The sequence below is a fragment of the Tursiops truncatus genome, chromosome 4 (genome assembly GCF_011762595.2).
Source record: "Tursiops truncatus isolate mTurTru1 chromosome 4, mTurTru1.mat.Y, whole genome shotgun sequence".
NCBI classification, from domain to species: Eukaryota; Metazoa; Chordata; class Mammalia; order Artiodactyla; family Delphinidae; genus Tursiops; species Tursiops truncatus.
Genome location: NC_047037.1, coordinates 60,614,333 through 60,635,932, shown reverse-complemented (window position 1 = coordinate 60,635,932; position 21,600 = coordinate 60,614,333). Strand labels below are relative to the sequence as shown.

General features: G+C 38.1%; 1 protein-coding gene across 5 annotated transcripts in view; it reads left to right on the top strand.

Moving 5' to 3' along the window:
* Positions 1-21,600, top strand: part of PARL (presenilin associated rhomboid like) — a 68,121-nt gene that overhangs the window by 41,128 nt on the left and 5,393 nt on the right. For 3 of the 5 annotated variants that reach the window (XR_002178581.3, XM_033855543.2, XM_019946104.3), the window contains exons 5-9: positions 4,221-4,316; positions 4,905-5,054; positions 6,508-6,578; positions 19,148-19,249; positions 19,389-19,486. Coding sequence is in view for 4 of the 5 variants with exons in the window: in XM_033855543.2 (XP_033711434.1) it covers positions 4,221-4,316; positions 4,905-5,054; positions 6,508-6,578; positions 19,148-19,249; positions 19,389-19,486 (517 nt within the window). In the remaining variant the exon portion in view is untranslated. Of the gene's footprint in view, positions 1-4,220; positions 4,317-4,904; positions 5,055-6,507; positions 6,579-17,593; positions 17,636-19,147; positions 19,250-19,388; positions 19,487-21,600 lie in introns of those variants that run through there. The other 2 variants (XM_073803934.1, XM_019946105.3) reach the window with 2 other exon arrangements.

Below are 21,600 nucleotides of genomic sequence, written 5' to 3'. Positions count from 1 at the left end.
GCTGAGCCTGCGCATCTGGAGGTTGTGCTCTGCAACGGGAGAGGCCACAACAGTGAGAGGCCTGCGTACCACCAAAAAAAAAAAAAAAAATGCTGGTTTGCAGCAAGCCTTTGGCTAGTTACCAGAGTTCTAAAAAAGTAGATTCTAACATTTTTTGCCAGGTTTTTCATTGCTTTTATGAAGGACAGAACTTTTGGTGGTCTTTACTCCATTATTCTTGCTGATAGAATCCAGTGCATCACTTTTGGTAAAGGTAGGCACTGAGGCAGCAGCGACCTTCCCAAATCAGTAGTGCCAAGCTGGTCCAAGACATGATTGAGTCAGGAGGAGGCAAGTAACCCTCCTCCTAAATGGAGATACAAACAGAGACCCTAAGCAGTTCTACCTCTCAAAGGAGAAGGAAGGAGGGCAGGGAACCATTTTCTTTGAGCATCTACATACTAGGTGCATCTACTATCTATTTAAGCCTCACTGCAACCTTTATGATGTATAGCAAGTATTATCCTCATTTTACAAGTGAGGAAACTGAAATGAAGGTGGTGAAATGCCACATGCCACAAAGCTTCAAGTGACATACCTAGGATTCAGACCTGAAAAGGCCATTCCCTTTCTACCATATTTTTATTTATTGAGTTGTCTCTGTGTGACCACTGCATGTAATCATGCTTTCTCATTTAATCATCACTCAACTCTTCGAGGTTGATTTTATTACCCTCATTTTACGGAAGAGGAAACTGAGGCTGAGAGATTAGGCCTCTTGCCCAGGTTATAGTGTAAATAGGACAGAGGCAGTCCTGCTGGGCTCCTTCACCCTTACCTTCAGACAGTGTGCAGTGCTTCCTCAGTAGGCCTACGATTGTCACAGCTCCTGCTCACTCGCCTCTGGGGACCAACCTATGCTGTTCCCCGTATAAGGAGCCCTTTGTCTGGTATCTGAAGTCCTAGAGTGACCAAGGTCAAAAGAAATCCCCTTGGCTACCCATGTTGCTGTCTAGTAGAAAGAGCACTGCATTAGGAATTCTGGCTTAACCACTGAATTTGGCTCTCTGAAAACTTGTGCCTCTTAGAGCCTCAGTTTTCTCATCTATAATTGGCCTTCAAAATGGGATAACCAGGGAAGAAAATATCTGCATTTTACTTTCTCTCTTCTTTTGTTAGTGTATTTTATAATGAATTACAGTTGTTCATGTATATAATTTGGGTATATACGTTCAGCTGTTTACTGATGGGTTGCCTAATCGTAGATCACTGGTCTATGAAGTGAGGGGTTTGACTGCAGCGTGTTCCAGTACCAATATTCTGTCAAATTTACCAAAAAGGCCTCTTAGGTTTCGGTTGAAAATTTGGCAGTGTTAACTCTTTGGCTACTGTTAACCTGGATATCTTTGGTTATCTTTCCCTTCTTTTCCCTGGTTGTAATTTCTTCAGCCAGAGATGCTCTCTACTTCTCTACAGTGCTGTAGTGCTTGTAGTTTTTGGAATTGAGTGCTGTGTGTCACCGGTTTCAGGAAGTGGCCTGTGGAACTGGCAGAGTAGGCAGAGTAGTTGCCATTTTTCGGCGGGCAGGATGGGGCCCCATCTTGCTTTCTTTGCAGTGAACCATAACTGGAGCAAACTGCAAAGCCCTGACTTATCTTTATGACCATGGAAATCTGGGCCAAACTATTCTCAAGTCTTTTTTACCCTGAGATGCCAAACACTATGTACAACAATCTAGACCTAAGAGTCTCTGGGTTAGTAAAGATGTTTAACTCTGCAAAAGAAACTAAAGAACCCCAGGCAATACTCATCACTGCTCACTTCTTTTTATGATAAACACCTGAGATCTGTTCCTGCAGCTGAGGAGGCCCTGCCCACCTTCCCTGCCCAGGGTTCCAGATTCCTCATTGGGATGTACACACAGTGCTCTTACTTACCTTGTTTATGATCCCTTTCCCCATTTTTTAAAAAATAATTACTGTTCCTCACACCATCTTGGAAAGAGTTGTAGTTATTTACTAAAGATGGTAAAATAGGGCTTCCCTGGTGGCGCAGTGGTTAAGAATCCACCTGCCAATGCAGGGTCACGGGTTCGAGCCCTGGTCTGGGAAGATCCCACATGCCACAGGGCAACTAAGCCCGTGTGCCACAACTACTGAGCCCACATGTCACAACTACTGAAGCCATATGCATCGAGCCCATGGTCCAGAACAAGAGAAGCCACCGCAATAAGAAGCCCGCGCACTGCAACGAAGAGTAGCCCCTGCTCGCCGCAACTAGAGAAAGCCAGTGCGCAGCAACGAAGACCCAACACAGTCAAAAATAAAAGAAAGAAATTTTTTTAAAAAGAAAGATAAAAAAATTTTTTCTAAAGACAAATGGTAAAATAGCTGTCATAATCACAGTCACAGTCCTCACTAGTAGGGCATCTGATAAAATTGATAGGATCAGTTCAGTTAAATGCAGTAAAACACCATTCAGTGTGCTAGGAAGAAAGGAAAGATACTACCAGTTCATTGGACACACTACCAATAGTAAAATGCATCCTGATTTCAGATATTAAAATGGGAAAAAATGTCTTTGGAAAGGAAACTACCATTTTTCATAGATTCTAACTCTTAAGTGGGAGAGCAAAAACTAGAGAGACTAGGAATACCAGTGGATGGCTGAGAGTCTTACAGAGTGCGGAAATATGGGAGCCAAAGGAAAACTCCAAGATGTAGCAGCTGGCAGGGTCTGTACAGTGAATATCTTCTAAAATAAATTATTTTACCAGAATGTTGCTGGAATCAGTCCTTATTATCGTTGAAGAAGTTGAAAGGGCTAGTTGCCTGTTGCCTAAAGAGACAGGATGAGTGAATACACGTTTAAATTTCTTTAATTCAAGTAGATAAGTGTAAGGAGTTGTGGTACCTAAAATTAATGTATCTTTTTAAAATTTGTAGTTTTTAAGAATAACTTAATTTCTTCTCTAAAATTAACTATTTAGTCACATTTTAGCAGTAAATAAACTTACTCAATTTAGTGGTAGTTCTAGCAACATCAGTTCTTGCAGAAAAATAAAAGTCACCCAACTCCTACATGTAGACATTTTCAAAAGCAGTTGCAAAAGTCTTCCAGACTATTACTGAATTCTCATCTAATGAGCATTTTTCTCAGACATGTGGATCTTCATCTTCACAGATGACTTTTTAAAAAAAGTTTTTTGGCCGTGCCGAGCAACATGTGGGATCCTGGGATCCTAGTTCCCTGACCAGGGATTGAACCCGCGCCCCCTGCAGTGGAAGCACGAAGTCTTAACCGCTGGATCACCGGGGAAGTCCCTATATGGATGATCCATAGGTGTTTCCACAAGCTGTCCAGAAGTTAAAGAAGCATACCATTCCCTGTGGAAAAAGAAGTGATGTTCTGTAGCTTTTTGACTCTTGGCCAAAGAACCTAATTCTGTACATTACTTCTGTCTTTGCCTTGGCCATTTTCAAGCAATAATTATAGATCTGATTATTTATTGAGAAGAGTGAACTGTTCTGAAGGAGTAAAATATGGATCTGAGTGAAGGAAGTTAGCTCCTAGAGCATTTTCCAGGAATTTTCTGACTTTACCAACCTGTGACAGTTTTGATACTCAGAAACATTGATTTTACTTACTTTTCTTAGCTTACTTCCCCCCAGCCCCCCCAGGTATATAATACTCTTAAATAATGTGGTAGAAAATCTTATTTGGGTGGACTTCTTTTTTTTTTTAAGATTTTTTTTTTTTTTTTTTGATGTGGACCACTTTTAAAGTCTTTATTGAACTTGCTACAACACTGCCTCTGTTTTATGTTTTTTGGTGTTTTGGCTGCGAGGCATGCGGCATCCCAGCTCCCCGACCAGGGATTGAACTAGCACCCCCCTGCATTGGAAGGTGAAGTCTCAACCACTGGACTGCCAGGGAAGTCCCTCGGGTGGACTTTTTTTTTTTTTTTTTTTTTTTGAGGTACGCGGGCCTCTCATTATTGTGGCCTCCTGTTGCGGAGCATAGGCTCTGGACGCGCAGGCTTAGCGGCCATGGCTCACGGGCCCAGCCGCTCCGCAGCATGTGGGATCCTCCCGGAGCGAGGCACGAACCCGTGTCCCCTGTATCGGCAGGCAGACTCTCAACCACTGCGCCACCAGGGAAGCCCCCTTGGGTGGACTTTTGATCAGACTTTCTTTGCTTTTATTTTTAACTTCCCTAAATTATAAATGTTTATTTTGTAGGTATCATAGCTGCAAATGTTTTTGTATTTTGTTTGTGGAGAGTACCTTCTCTACAGCGGACGATGATCAGATATTTCACATCCAGTCCAGCCTCAAGTAAGTCTAACTTGTGTGATTTTATTTTGAGGTAGAGGTAAAATGGAAGAAATATGCTTTATGGTAATTGAAGTGCTATAAAAAAGATGATTTACTTGTCAATAATTGTAAGCAAAATCTGGAGGATAGGCTGTAAACTCTTGGAGGACAGGAACCTCATTTCTCTTACAGCTGTGTCAAGGCACCTAAAATGTACTTTGCACATAGTAGATAATCTAAATATTTTTTAGTGATTTAAGATCTGTGATCACTACAAGTTTACTCTTTGAAGAGACTATTATATACAAGTTTATTTCTTTAATTGAAATACTTTACAAATTCTTTTTTCTAACTTACTTTTTCTATAGGACAAGTTGCTTTCATTGACCTGAGAATCTTTATTGGTTGCTTACTAAGTAGAAAATCTCTGAGATTTAAGATAGCATTTTTCAAGTGTAAAAAGCTGTCTTAAACCATCTTATCCAATCTTTTAACTAGCTCTGGTTTGTTTCTCATGTTTGTGTCATAATAATAATGAAAAAATCTAAAATGGATCATTTTTACTGGCTGTGTGTTCCACAATTACAAGACTTTTTCTTTCTCTTGTAGAGGTCCTTTGTTCTCCAATGTTGCTGTCAACGTTCAGTCATTTCTCCTTGTTTCACATGGCAGCAAATATGTACGTCTTGTGGAGCTTCTCCTCCAGCATAGTGAACATTCTCGGTCAAGAGCAGTTCATGGCAGTGTACTTATCTGCAGGTAACAAGCTTTCATCTCAGGCCCTTTCAGAGTATAAGTGTTCTCCCCTATCTGGAGAAGGGACAAAGGGAATGATTATAGCCGTATTCTATATTCCGTAAGTGCTCAGTACATATTTGTTTCTCAGATTGTATATAGAGAAGGATACAAACTGGTGTAGTGTTTAAGCATGTCATTTTTATCTCCCTAGGCCTTGGTTTCTTCAGCTCAGGCCCATCATTTTATAGATTAGTGGTTCCCAGACTTCCGGCCTGCCTCAATCATCTGGATCTGTGTTAAATAACCTTAACGCTCATTTCCCAAGTGTGTTCAGTTTTCAGAAAACTTTCGATTAGCTATCTAATAAGATTGTCAAGAATTAGTTCATTCTTTGTTGCAAGCATATATTAGCATGGAACCACTCAAGTCATCCTGGAGGTAGCATCATTTCCTTATTTCACTAGTAAATGATAGTGCAGGATTCCCGGTTCCTAGATGCTGCTAAATTGGCAGTTAGTTGATTATATTTTACTTATCTCAAAAAAATTTTTTTTTACTTTGTTTGCAAAATGTACTTAATTCAAACCATAAAGTGTAAAAATTTATTCCTAAAATCCCTTCATTTAAAAACAGTATAGCTGGCAGATATATGTAGTGAAAAGACACTGAGCTTGGAGATGGAAGACCTAGGTTCAGATCCTGTTTCTGCTTACCAGCTGTGTGATGTTGCAGAAAAGACTATATATACTCTCTGAGGATAAAACTGCTTACTCTCATGACATGGGGTTGTAGAAGGGATAAAATAAAAGCACCTACCACAAGGCCCAGAGTGGGTACTTAATCAGTGTTAATTAAATACTCACATGCATCTAGTCCTCAAAACATAAGCTGAGCAGTATCTTTGGCCTAATAAGTTAAGTGTGTAGTTCTTTCCCCTAGCACTAATGTTGTTGTAGGTACAAAGGGTCTGTTTCAAGTGCCATTAATTCCTGCTCTATAGAAAGTTGCTTTTTAAAGTTAGCCATACTCAGTTCAGATGACATTGGTGCCAAAGGGACCTGTAAAGGATCATCCAGTCTAGGTCTGCAACACATTCATTTGGCAAGCTGGGTAAAATATAGACACCCTGGTCCTACTCCAGAGGTTCTGATTTACTGTTTAGAGTGCAGTCCAGAGAATTCCCAGACAGTTGGTGAGCTTGGGAACTAGTCTTTCTTCATACAGTGTAGTTGAGAAAAATGATAACTACAAGGTAAAGTGAATGATCCTCTGTTACTCAGTAAGTGGTACAGTGGGTCAGACTTTGCTTTCCCTGTAATATATCTGAAGCAACAGGCAGGATAAGTATCTATGCCTGCACCTTGTAGTGACCTGGGTAGAAACCCAACATTGTTAGTCTCTGTGGGGTGGAGGTCAGAAATGGAAGCCATTTTTATACCTCACTAAAATTACTGAAATGTGATTTATTTCTTAGGTGTTATTTCCAATTTTGTTAGTTATGTGTGTAAAGTTGCCACAGGAAGATATGGACCATCACTTGGTGCAGTAAGTATTTCTAACTAAAATTTTTTGCTTCATTTTGAAATAATTTTAGAATTACAGGAAAGTTGCAAAATTAGTACAAAGGGTTCCTATATACCCTTAACCCTACTATTAACTACAGAACCACAGTACAACTATCAATGCCAAAATATTAATATTTAAACAATACTATTAACTAATCGACATCTAATTTAGAATTTATACATTTGTAAAGCCTTATAAATTTCAGGTTATAGCTTTTAACCATTGGTCATTTATATATACTTAACTGGCACAGCGTGTATATCATGAGGAGTACTCAGAATAGTGGGTATGCAATCCCCATAAACTGGAGAGCCAGTCTAGCATTGGAAAATTCTGAGTAATTAGAGATTTGAATCTGATACTGTGTCCTCCTCTTCAGTCAATATTTGAGTGCTATGCAGATTAGACTACTAGGCACTGTACTTACTAGAGGCTGAGGATACATCCAGTGAGTAAGATGTCAAAATTCCTGCCCTCAGTTATTTCTGGATGATTTTAAAAAATTACAATTGTGTTTTCTTTTGATTTTAATGACGGATTTCTAGGCACATGGAAATCTTTACGTAATATTTCTTTAAAAACTACACATTCAATTTTTGCATAGTTACATACACTTAAATGTATTCAATGCACTTAAATGTATTCAAATCGAGAATTTCACATTTAAAGAAACTGTAAGAAGGTTCAGTTTTGGAAAAGAATCCTTATGTAAAATAACCATTCCATAATTTGTGTGTTCCTCAGATTTGTGTCTACTTAATTTTCCCAATGAGGCCTGTATCTTGTCCTATGACCTTTATGCTTTCTTAACTTAATCCCACCCCCCCTTTTTTTTCTTCGTGGAATGTTTGTTTTCTATATAAAATTTGATGTCAATATAATTTATATCTCAAATTCTACCTCATTTGCCAACTAAGCACCTGTTTTGTGAAGGCAGTGAAGACCACTAGGAAATGGTCTCTGACTTTCAAGTTTAGTTTAGTTGGGGAGAAAACATTATACACATCTAATGTACACTGAAAGGGCTCAGTAGTCTCTAGAGGACATTGGGGGTTCTGAGGGTGGGAAAACTTTTCTCATTACTTCGGAGGATCTGGGAAGGCATTTTGATGTGCCCTCAGACAAGTGGTATTCCCATTTTACAGATAGGAAACTGAAGTTCATGAATAGAGTGTGGCAGCATGGCATTTGGAATTAGACTGAGTTTGAATCCCAGCTCTGCTACTTACTCATGATTTCCAGGACTTATTACTTAACCTCTCTGAACCTGCTTCCCCATATAAAATGGGGGTAACATACCTATTTCTCATTTGCAATGCAAGTGTGTTTAGAGTGCTTAGCATAGTAAGGAACATGTAGTAAGAAAGGTGGAAATGGTGGTTTCTATTTAGTCATCAAAATCCTATAGAGCCATGGCAGGATAAAATTATTAGCCCCAGATACTTTCATTCATTCTTGGTTAAAATGAAGGAAAACTAAATCACCAGGTATATGATATTTTTAATGAGAAATCTGGAGAAAAAAATACTGTTGACAAAATTGTGATAGAAAATATAAAGTATTGGTCTTATTGCCTTTGAAAGATGAAGATTGTTAAAGAATATTTGTCAATTAACAGTGGCACAAAGGAGCAAGAATACTGACTAGATTTTGGTAAGGGTTTTGTTTAGTTAGAGCTCTGCATATTCTGAATCTCATTTAAAAATGGAACTTCTTACTAGTTATTGGTTATTATTATATTCATTCCCTGTGCTATACAGTATGACCTTGTTGTTTATCCTATATATAATAGTTTGCCTCTGCTAATCCCCAAACTCCCATTCCTTCCCTCCCCTACCCTGCCTTCCCCTTGGCAACCACAAGTCTGTTCTCTGTATCTGTAAGTCTGTTTTTGTTTCATAGATATGTTGATCTGTATCATATTTTAGATTCCATATATAAGTTATATCATATGATATTTGTCTTTCTCCTTCTGACTTAGTATGGTAATTGCTAGGTCCATCCATGTTGCTGCAAATGGCATTATTTCATTCTTTTTGATGGCTGAGTAATATTCCTCTGTGTGTGTGTGTGTGTGTGTGTGTGTGTGTGTGTGTGTGTACACACCACATTTTTATCCATTCCCCTGTCGATGGACATTTAGGTTGTTTCCATGTCTTGACTGTTGTAAATAGTGCTGTTATGAACATAGTGGTGCATGTACCTTTTCGAATTCGTTTTGTCTGGGTCTGTGCCAAAGAGTGGGATTGCTGGATCATATGGCAACTCTATTTTTAGTTTTTTGAGGAACCTCCATACTGTTTTCCATAGTGACTGCACCAATCTACATTCTCACCAACAGTATAAGAGGATTCCCTTTTCTCCACACCCTCTCCAGCATTCGTTATTTCTGGACTTTTTAATGTTGGCCTTTATGACCGGTGTGAAGTGGTACCTCATTGTAGTTTTGATTTGCATTTCTCTAATAATTAGCAATGTTGAGCATCTTTTCATGTGTCTATTGGCCACTTGTATTTCTCCTTTGAAGAAAAGTCTATTTAGGTCTTCTGCCCATTTTTCAATTGGGTTTTTTTTTGTTGTTATTGAATTGTATGAGCCGTTTGTATATTTTGGAAATAAAGCCTTCGTCGGTCGCATCATTTGCAAATATTTTCTCCCATTCCTTAGGTTGTCTTGTCATTTTGTTTATGGTTTCCTTTGCTGTGCAAAAGCTTGTAAGTTTGATTAGGTTCCATTTGTTTATTTTTGTTTTTATTTTTGTTGCCTTGGGAGCCTGACCTAAGAAAACATTGGTACAATTTATGTTAGAGAATGTTTTGCCTATGATCTCTTCTAGGAGTTTTATCGTATAATATCTTTTGTTTAAGTCTTTAAGTCATTTTGAGTTCATTTCTGTGCATGGTGTGAGGGTGTGTTCTAACTTTATTGATTTACGTGCAGCTGTCCAACTTGCCCAGCACCACTTGCTGAAGAGACTATCCTTTTCCCATGTTATATTCTTGCCTCCTTTGTTGAAGATTGACTGTAGGTGTGTGGGGTTTTTTCTGGGCTTCCTGTTTTGTTCCATTGAGCTGTATGTCTCTTTTTGTGCCAGTACTACACTGTTTTGATTTCTGTAGCTTTGTAGTACTGTCTGAAGTCTGGGAGAGTTATGCCTCCTGCTTTGTTCTTTTTCCTCAGGATTGCTTTGGCAATTCTGGGTCTTTTATGGTTGTATGTAAATTTTAGGATGATTTGTTCTAGTTCTGTGAAAAATGTCATGGGTAATTTGATAGGGATCGAATTAAATCTGTAGATTGTTTTGGGTAGTATTGCCATTTTAACAGTATTAATTCTTCCAATCCAAGAACATGGGATATCTTTCCATTTCTTTGAATCATCTTTAATTTCCTCTCTTAATGTTTTGTAGTTCTCAGTATATAAGTCTTTCACCTCCTTGGTGAGGTTTATTCCTAAGTCCTTTATTTATTTTTTTATGCAATTTTAAAAGGGATTGTTTGTTTCCCTTTCTGATATTTCATTGTTATTGTAAAGAAATGCAACCGATTTCTGTATGTTAATCTTGTATCCTGCTACATTGCTGAGTTCCTTTATCAGTTCTAGTAGTTTTTGTGTGGAATCTTTAGGGTTTTCTATATATAGTATGTCATCTACATATAATGACAATTTTACCTCTTCCCTGCCAATTTGAATACCTTTTATTTCTTGTCTGATTGCTGAGGCTAGGACTTCCAATACTATGTTGAAGAGAAGTGGTGAGAGTGGGCATCCTTGTCTTGTTCCAGATTTTAGCAGGAATGCTTTCAGCTTTTCACCATTGAGTATTATATTGGCTGTGGGTTTGTCATAAATACCTTTTATTATGTTGAGATATGTTCCCTCTGTACTCATTTTTGTAAGGTTTTTTTTAATCACAAATGGGTGTTTAATTTTATCAAATGCTTTTTCTGCATCTATTGAGATGATCATGTGGTTTTTGTCCTTCCTTTTTTTGTGGTGGTGTAATCACATTGGTTGATTTGCATATGTTAAACCATCCTTGTGACCCTAGGATGAATCCAGTTTGGTCATGGTGTATGACCTTTTTTATGTGTTGTTGGATTCAGTTTGCTAATATTTTGTTGAGAATTTTTGTGTCTGTATTCATCAAAGATATTGGCCTGTAATTTTCTTTTTTGGCAGTGTCTTTGTCTGGTTTTGGTATCAGAGTGGCTTTATAGCATGTCTTTGGGAGTGTTCTTTCCTCTTAAGTCTTTTGGAAGAGTTTGAGAGGGAGCAGTACAAGTTCTTCTTTGTATGTTTAGTAGAATTACCCAGTGAAGCCATCTGGTCCTGGACTTCTCTCTGCAGGGAGTTTTCTTAGTTACAGATTCTATTTCATGTCTAGTGATCTGTTCAAGTTATCTATTTTTTCTTGATTCAGGTTAGGTGGGCTGTATGTTTCTAAAAAGTTGTCCATTTCTTCTGGATTGTCAAGTTTGTTGGCATATAATCGTAGGCTGAATTTGCTCACCAGCGTTATGATAACCTGCTTGCTGTAACTTCATTGATTTAACTCATCACTGGTCTAACTTGTACATAAACTGAATTCTTGTGCTTAGGAAAGTATCTTCAGTCTCTTACAAGGTTGCAAGTGAAATAAAGTGATCACTAGTGCAGATTCATTTGGAATTCCATTTTGATTTATCTATAGTGTTCTGGAGTGTTTCTCTTTGTATAACTTTTTAGTGGCTGCTCTGGGTACTACAGTCTATATATCACTTACCACAGCCTACTGGTGGTATCATTTTACCAGTTTGAGTGAAGTGAGCCTTACCTTGCTTTTTGTCCTCATACCTTCCCCAAAATATAATCATCTTAAATATTTCCTCTACATACATTTAAAATATCACTGTTGTAATTTTTGCTTCAGCCATTAAACGTAAGTTAGAAAATTCCAAGAGAGAAGGACAGCCTATTGTATTTACACTCAATTTTTACTTTTTCCATTGTTCTTTCTTTCTGATGTTCCAAGATTTCCTCCTTATATCATTTCATTGTTTAGAAAACTTCTCTTAGCCATTCCTTTAGCCACTAGCCAGTTAGGTCTGCTGGTGACAGATTCTCAATTTTTTTTTCTTTTTTCATTTTTTTTCTACCCTTCATTTCTGAAGGATATTCTCATTGGATACAAAATTCCAGGCTGACAGTTCTTTCAGCAGTTGAAAAATGTGCCACTTTTTTTGGCCTCCGTAGTCTCTGAAGAGAAATTCTTTGTTGTTCAAATAGCTTTTCCCCTATAGGTAAGGTGTCATTTCTCTTACTACTTTCTAGACTTTTTCCATTGTCTTTAGTTTCAGAAGTTTGACTATATGTCTTGTCATGGATATCTGTATTTATCTTGTTTGTGGTTCACTCGGTTTCTTGAATCTATAGGTTTATGTCTTTTGGGAAATGTTCAGCCATTTCTTCAGATACTTTTTCAGCCTCACCCTTTTTCTTTTCTCCTTCTGGGACTCTGATGACATGATGTTAGATAGTTTGTTATTTCATGGGTCCCTGAAACTCCATTAACTTTTTTTAAAGTCTGTTTTTTCTCTGTTGTTCAGATTGGGTAATTGCTATTCTGTCTCAAGGTAACTGATTATTTTCTGTCCTTTCCATTCTGCTTGAGCCATTCAGTATTTTTATTTAGGTTATTGTATTTTTCATTCTAAAGTTTACATTGTTCTTGATATCTCCTATTTCTTTGAGCCTTTCTATTTCTTTGCTGTTTTTTACTTATTTCAAGCATGTTTGTAATTGCTTGTTGAACCACTTTTATGATGGCCGTTTTAAAATGCTTGTTAGATAATTCTAACATCTGTGTCATCTTGATGTTGGTATCTATTAATTGTCTTTTCTCATTCAAGTTGAGATTTTTCTGGTTCTTGGTATGATGAGTGGTTTTTATTTTATTTATTTATTTGGCCACACCTCACAGCTTGCAGGATCTTAGTTCCCTGACTAGGGATTGAACCTCGGCCATGACATTGAAAGTGCCGAGTCCTAACCGCTGGACTACCAGGGAATTCCCTGACGAGTGATTTTTTAAATGAAACCTGGACATTTCAGACATCATGTTATGAGACTTTAATCTTAATTAAATCTACTGTTTAGCAGGCTGCCTCTGACAGTGCTGTGATTGCTACTGCCAGGTGAGTGAGGCAGTCCAGGTTCCCCAGTCTCCTTTGACACTGCGGGGGAAGAGCTCTTGTTGCTGCAGGGCGGGGAGTTTGGGCTCCCCAGGAGACCTTTACTGATATAGCCCTGGCTAGGAGGAGGAAGAGTGCCTTATTACTGCTGCCTGTGTGACCCCCACTGACACCACCCTGTCAGGGACAGTGGGACACCTCATTACAGTCTGTAAGGCTGGAAGTCCAGGCTCTCCACTCAGCTTTTGCTGATGGAGATGGGGCCACAGTTGTTTCTGTGGTGTTTGGCTGGAGTAAAGTGGTTATTGTCTAAACGTTTGTGTCTTGCTAGGCTATGCTTTCTTAGTCCTTTGGCTAGAGAGAGCATTTTTTGGTACAGGCCTATTTTGTCTGAGTTCATTGGTGTTTCCAGGTTGTGAGCTTCTCCAGAGCCCAGTCTGAGCAGCGTGAGGCCAAAAGAAAACCCAGGGAACTCACCACTGTGTCATTCCTTGGGTCCTAAGGTTCCTAGCTGGGCTGCTTTCCTTTCTCAGTCTTTTAGAGTCATCTTATATTTGTTTTACATACAATGCCCAGGGTTTTTAGCTGTATGTAGCTTGTAGAAGCAGAAGGCCTCTTAGAGCAAATTCATTTAAAATTCATAGTGTAAAAAAAAATTTTTTTATATGATAGATACATGAAGGTTATATATTAATAAAGAAAAGTACTTAATGAAAATTGTTTACTTATGAAATAAATAAAAATATATGTGCATATTGATTACAAGTTCATAACCAGTGTACATAAACAAATTATTAGTGGAGAATAAAAGATCTTTACCTCTAATCAAAGAAGCAGACCTCTAGGGTCTACATGGGTTTGGGTTCATGAGTCCCTGAAATTATATCTAAAATATGTATGAAGTTTTCTGAGGAGGAAGGGTTCATTTTTATTATATTCTTAAAAGCCTCCTACTAGGAAGGGTGAAAATAATCATGGGGTATGCCAAACATTTGTCTAAAAAGCAAGTTGCAACTTATTCAGACACATAAATATATTTAAATCTATGTAGATATAGGGCACTTTGAGAAAACTTTAGAAGGATAATGGAACTGCCTCCTATCTTTAAAATAATATGATAAGTACAATAAATTATAGTCAAACAGAAACTGACTTTATATACACTACCAAATGTAAAATAGGTAGCTAGTGGGAAGGAGCTGCGTAGCACAGGGAGATCAGCTCAGTGCTTTGTGTCCACCTAGAGGGGTGGGATAGGGAGGGTGGGAGGGAGACGCAAGAGGGAGGAGATATGGGGATGTATGTATATGTATAGTGGATTCACTTTGTTATACAGCAGAAACTAACACACCATTGTAAAGCAATTATACTCTAATAAAGATGTTAAAAAATAAATAAAAATAAAGTCAGAGGAAAAATGAAATTAAAATAAAATTTAATAACAAAAAAACTGACTTTACATAGAAATGCACAGCTAATGAGAATTTTCTTTAATATTTAAATTTCTGTAATGAGTGCTTTAGATGGAGATAATAAGTGCTTTAGATGGAGATAATAATCTATTTACCATATGATCTGGCCATTTCACTCCTAGGTGTTTACCCAAGAGAAATGAAAGAACACAAAGCGTTGTACACAAATGTTCACAGCTTTTTTTGTAACAGCCAAAACTAGAAAAAACTCAAATGTCCATCAGGTGAATGAATATACATATTATGGTATAACCATACAATGGTTATTCACCCATGTAAGGGAATAAATTATTGATACAACCACATGGGTGAATTACAAAATAACTATACAGAGTAAAGGAAGCCAGACAACAACAAAAAGGAGTATATGCTGTATTATTCCATTAATATAAAACTCAAAGTGAATCTATCTTAACAGAAAGTAGAGAAGTTGTAGCCTAGGAATGGGAGAGGAGCAGGAGGGACGCACTGCAGAGGAGCACCAGGGAACTTTTGGGGATGATGAACTTTTGGGCCACACTCATAATCTTGAGTGTGGCCATGGTTTCATAGGTATTTATGTGTCAAAACTTAATTATAAACTTTAAACGTGCAGTTTTTCGTGTGTCACTTATACTTCAGTAAACCCAACTTGCTTTTATTTTTTATGTTTAAAGATTTGGGAGTCCTTTGTACTATTCCTGCAAACTTTTCTGTAAGATTTAAATTATTTCAAAATAGGATGTTAAAAAAACACCTAAGAGAAAAATTTCTAAAAGATGCACCTATAATTGACTCTGATTGTCCCTATAATTAAAAGGAAAGGTCCCTACTTTTTTATATTAAAAAGGCTATTTCTGGAAAATAGCATCTACCTCTCTTAATTGCCAACTGTTTAGGGTCTTCTGTGTGAAGAGTTGCTTCAGAATAAAGGATTATCTTACATTTTAGGAATTACTAAAACTTTTAAGAGTTATGAGTCCCAGGCATCCCCGAAGTCCGCAACCCTTTAATATATAGTTGCCAGTCAGCCTAAACAGGGAAACCAGCTCACGCTGCATTCCTAGGAATGGGTTGGGGAAGCTACACGGTGGAAGGACAGCATTAATATTCCTAAGGAGAACCTAAGACATGAGTTCAGGCAAGTGGACAAAGACAACCCAGGGCTTAGGCTAAAAAAATGAAAGAACAAGGAAACAAAGTCAACTACATATTAAAAGGGATAGGCTGGGTGTTGGCGATACATGTTAATTTTGCAGTGGAGGTCAGGAGTCAGAATTCTGTATTCTCTACTTAAGATCAACTGTCTGCTATTGTATATTTACCAAACTGGCTCCTATGTAAGTCTGCAATAGTAACACACGAGGTTCTTCAGAAATCCTGACTTCCCTTCACAGGGCCGTTGCTGCCTTGTGAAGACACACACACATGCACACACAGCCTCCGTAATTTGTTCACTCTTTCGCTGGTTCCCCACTCCACGTCCTTAATGTATCACAGCAGCTTTCAAGGAAGGATATCAGCACTACCTCAGAAGATGGGATTCCCCACAAAACTTGCTGGGTCATGGTTCCTCTAGGGTGCAACATGTTATACTGGCCAAATTTATATTTGTTCTGAAAGATTTGTTTTGGCTAGAACTTCAACATCTGCGACTATAATCTACCAGCATATACTGTATTTAAGCAGAGTAGATGTCAGTGTCACTGAGAATTTGAAAGTTAAAGAGTAACCCTTCATCTTTCAGGCTTTAAGATGTGCAACTTGAGTATCCTAGATTTTTAAATAAAACCTAAAAAAGTCAACTCAACAAAACCCAGAAGAAATCAAGTTGAGACCTTATTTTCTGAGAGAAAAAAACCAATAAAATTATACTTTTCCCCCAAATGAAACAAATATAATTTGGTTAGCTGAATTGAAAGAAGAGCACTGAAATCCTGTACCCTCTAAATTGCTTCTCCATAGATGATTATATTCTCCATCTAAAGTCCTCATTACAGAAACTTAAATATTAAAGAAATTAGCTGTGCATTATTAGCTGTGCATTTCTCTGTAAAGCCAGTTTCTTTGTGACTATAACTTATTGTACTTATTATACATTAAACATATTTATGTGTCTGAATAAATTGCAACTTGCTTTTTTATTTTTTTAAATGACATTTTATTTTATTTATTTATTTTTTGGTCGCACCATGTGGCTTGCGGGATCTTAGTTCCTCAGCCAGGGATTGAACCTGGGTCCCTGGCAGTGGAAGTGCACAGTCCTAACCACTGGACCACCAGGGAATTCCCACAACTTGCTTTTTAGACAGATGTTTAGCCTACCCCATGCAGAGATTCTTTATTTTCACCTTTTTTAGTCAGAGGCTTTTAATGAAAATGGACCCCTTTTTTAAAAAAAGGCTGTGGAAATGGTCCAGCTTTTAGGAGACCAAGGAGACATGGCAACTAAATGCAATACGTGGGGAAAAACAGCTGCAAGGGCATTAGTGGAACAATTGATAAAACTGGAATATGTTTATAGATTAAATGAAAGTATAATATATCAGTATAAAATTTCTTGAAATTGAGAACTGTATTGTAGGATATATAAAGATATTCAAGTTCTTAGGAAATACACACTGAAGTATTTAGGGGTAAAAGGGTATGATATATGCAGCCTATGCTCAAATGGTTCAGGAAAAAAGGTATGGATATAAAGAAAAAATGATAAGTGAAATGTGGCAGAATGTTAAAAATTGGTGAATCTGGTTCAGGAGTATTTTGGAGTTTTTTTCAAAGTGAAACAGACCTAAATGTAAAACCTAAAATAAAAACTTACAGAAGAAAACAGGAAAAAACTCTTTGTGACCTTATTTTTTAGAAAAAAAGTATGGATATAAAGAAAAAATGATAAGTGAAATGTGGCAGAATGTTAAAAATTGGTGAATCTGGTTCAGGAGTATTTTGGAGTTTTTTTCAAAGTGAAACAGACCTAAATATAAAACCTAAAATAAAAACTTACAGAAGAAAACAGGAAAAAACTCTTTGTGACCTTATTTTAGGCAAAGATTTCATAGTTGAGAGACCAAAAAGCACAAATTAATAAATCAGACTTCATGTAAGTTAAAAACTTATACTCTTCCAAAGACACTGTTAAAAGGCAAGATACATGCTAAAAGAAAATATTTGCATGTCAGAAGTCTGATATAGGACTTGTGTCTAGACTATATAAAGAAAAATTCAAGAAGAATGGGCAAAAGGTTTGAACAGACACTTCAAAGAAGATGTATGGATAGCAACTAAGCACATGAAAAGATGAACATCATTAGTTGTTAGGAAAATGAAAATAAAAACCACACTGAGATATCACTATAAACCTATATTACAGATTTAAAAGACTGACCATACCAAGTGTTGGTGAGGATGTGGAGGAACTGGAAATCTCATACACTGCTGGTAGGAAAGTAAAACACTAAAACCACTTTGGAAAACAGTTTGGCAGTTGCTGTGCTTCCCCATCATAACTGATTATATTTTGTTGTTTTTACTCATTTATGTCTTTCATGCCAGTCTGTAAGCTCCATTAAGGCAGGGACTGTCAATTTTGTTCCCCTTTGTATCCCCATCATCTAGCATAGTGCCTGGTAGGACTCAAGTATTTGAATGAATGATTATCATGAGATTTAATGTAAACAAGGGATTATGATCCAATTTCTCAAGTATTGTAGCATTTAGAGGAATTAGGAACATGTGTAACATTAAGAAAGTTTAGTTAAATTATCATAATTTATCCAGGAGATATTTCATAGCCATTATCAATTTAAATTATGAAGGTTATATAGCAATGTGGAAAAACACAATAGACGATAAAACTATACAGCAATTATAATTTCAATTATAACAAGAAATGGTTGACTTACTGGTCATAAGGTTTTTAAGTTTCAATTTTTATTCTCAAATACAAGGCTGTTGGGGAAAGTGCTTCTCAAGCAGGTGGATGCATGTGTATCCCTGGGAGGATGCTGTGATGGGGGGGCGTGTCATGCAGAGCCATGGGATAAATTTGGCATGCTTTCCTGGAGCAGAACATTTGTCAAACGTTTTAAGGAAAATGTTTAGTGTTATAATGAAGTAGGATACAAATTTCACATGATTTATGGTAAAGCATTAAATTTAGGAGAAATTCCACACATGTGGGTTTCTTTGGGCAAATTCATGCTCACTCTCTGGTTCGAGGAGTTTTGTGTTTTTTTTAAAATTTTCTTTCTTTCTTTATTTGGTTGTGTTGGATGTTCATTGCTGCACGTGGGCTTTCTCTAGTTGCAGCGACTGGGGGCTGCTCTTCATTGCGGTGTGCGGGCTTCTCATTGCGGTGGCTTCTCTTGTGGAGCACAGGCTCTAGGCGTGCGGGCTTCAGTAGTTGTGGCACGTGGGCTCAGTAGTTGTGGCTCATGGGCTCTAGAGCGCAGGCTCAGTAGTTACAGCGCACGAGCTTAGCTGCTCCGTGCATGTGGGATCTTCTGGACCAGGGCTAGAACCCATGTCCCCTGCATTGGCAGGCAGATTCTTAACAACTGCGCCACCAGGGAAGTCCCTCGAGGAGTTTTGTTGAAGTTTGAGAAGTCCTTTTTTAGTCATTAAATGAAATGATGCATGTGCCACACATAACAGTGTCCCTGAAGTTCATTAACTGCTGACATGCTGGTTGTTACATCTTATTGCCTGTAGTTCAGTCCTTGCCAGGTGGTTACCATATCACGGACTTAGAGTCCCTTTGCCTGATATTTTGTACGTTAGTAACGGAAAGCTTTTTAACTTTGTGCTAACCTAGAAATGTGTGGCTTGTAAGCTTTCTGGAAAAAGTATTTCTACTTTAGACGTTATAGTCACTAAGCAGTTGCACATGAGAGTTTCATTTTTTCCCCAATGTGTTAATTTGCAGTCGGGCGCAATCATGACTGTCCTTGCAGCTGTCTGCACTAAGATCCCAGAAGGGAGGCTCGCCATTATCTTCCTTCCAATGTTCACGTTCACGGCAGGGAATGTGAGTATTTTTATGAAGTGAAGTGCTGGGGACAGTGGTGATATTTTTACATTGACTGACTTCTTGCCCTTAAATTAGAAATGTCAATGCTGGAGGAATCAAAGTTGTATCAGTTCTGTTCTCTTTTGCTGGCTTTCAGGCCCTAAAAGCCATTATTGCCGTGGATACAGCAGGAATGATCCTGGGATGGAAATTTTTTGATCATGCAGCACATCTTGGGGGAGCTCTCTTTGGAATGTAAGTTTGAGTATGACTGACTGTTACACTGCTTTCTCAGCTCATCTCCCTCTCCCCACCCCTAAGGAAGGCAGAATAAGGCAGTTACTTCTGTGATGGAAGCAGGGCAGGTGGGGTTGGGAGGGCAAGGAAATCGCAACATGGTTTGCTTTGATCTTGAGCAGCTTCACCATATGAGATGGGAACGTGAGACTGTTGGCCCTGCCCCTGCCTCGGTCATTTGTAGAGGGAGACCATCTGTGCCTTTACCCTCCCTTTAACCTCAAGTCACCTGAACTCATGACTGTCAAAATTCCTAGTCCTTCATGGAGACTGTTGCCCAGCCCCCTAGTCTGTGCTGTATTCCTTTCCCCACTCTCAAGCCACATCTCCCCTGCCCAGTCCCTACCCTGCTCCCCTACCTGGCTACCACTGACCTCACCAGTGCTGGGCAGACACCCTGAGTGGGTGGATCTGGTCCTCTGCTTGCGATGAGTGTGCAGGTGCCTGCTGCATGACTGGAGTAGAGGCCAGATGGCATAAACTCGTGTTGATACTTATTGAGCATCTGTTATGTTGCAGGCACTGAGCTAGTTACCTTGCGTTACATAATTATTACCCCTGTTTCACTGATGGAAACTGAGGCTCAGAAGTGATCTTCCCCAGGTCAAACAGCTCTTAAGTAGCAGAGCAGAGATTTAATAAACCCAGATCCAGAGCCCTCCCAGCCTCTGTCACACCACAGTGATTACAGTTACATTGTGGTTACAAGATCTCCCACTTGTGCTTCAGGCAATGGACCCTTGCCTAAAACATAGTAGTGCTGTAGCAACGCTGTCATAGAACTTCCTCAGGGCTTCTGGAGTCCATCTGACCGTGAGAGGCCCTTCAGCAGAGCTGTTGTCTGTCTGATATGCTGCATCCCTGATGGCCTCTCTTTTCTTGCATAATGTTGCCTTTTACCCTTATTTGGTTTTTACTTTATTTCACAACAATGGGAAACCTTAGTTTTTTAATTTTAAAAAAAAGTAGAAAAATCTATTCTAAGTGGAGCAGTTTTGCCCAGTAGGCGGTGGAACTAAATGCCATTATGCCATTTATAATTTTCAGTGATGATTAAAGAATAGCATGTGTGAGTTCGAGCTTTAACAGCAGCCCATTATAAATAGTAAAAACTGACCTGGTATTACAGTATGAGAAACATGAAGACTGATGAAAAGGGGTTTTGTTTTATGAACTCTAAATTTACCTGGCTCCTTCCATGTATACTTAAAGGATCTTTTCCCCAGCAGTTTTTTATTCCTCTCAACTATAATTAGATTACCTTTTTCTGTTCTGAAAACTGGATCAAATGTATTTTAAAGTCCAGAATCTGAAAGGCAGAGGAATGCTTTCTCTTTGCTGTTTCTAATTTCACCTCCTTTCATTTACTAGATCTTGGTTATATCTAGAATTCATCTTTTCTAACATCTTTAATGGTGAAGATTCCTCAGTCTAGATTAAAGATGTTAGAAAAGGTAAAGATCTGTTAGTAACCTCCTGCACATTGCTTTGACTTTATGTCCCTGACCACATTTTATGGTCTTCACCTTGTACTGCTGCAGTAATGATAGCTAATGTTTACTGAGTATTTGCTGTGTGCCTACGCTAAGGAGTAATTTAATACTCTTAACATCCTGTGAGGTAGTCCAACTTACAGAAAGGAAACTGCTTAAAGAAAGGAGTTATCCAAGGTCACACAGTGAGTCATTGCAGAGCTGGAGTTTCAGACTGAGCACTAGACTGTGAGGCTGCTACCAAAAACAAACAGAAAAAAAGATACCTCAAAAATTAGTCAGTTTGAAATATTTTCCTAATTTTAATATAACCAAATGACCAATTACATTTGAACTTACGAGTATAATCAAAACAAGTACCTGTAAGATTAAAGTGTTTGACTCTTTGCTTGAAATAAGTAGGTTAAAAAGATTTGAGAAGACACTTTACTAATGGAGAGTTCCCGATAAGTGTTTCATTTCTTGTAAGAGTTTTATAATTGCATTTGAATCATAGGATGATCCTTTTTCTCTTGTTTTAAGTTCACCAGAGAACGTCACTCTAAGCCCAAAAGAATTTTGTAAACATGCCTATTAATT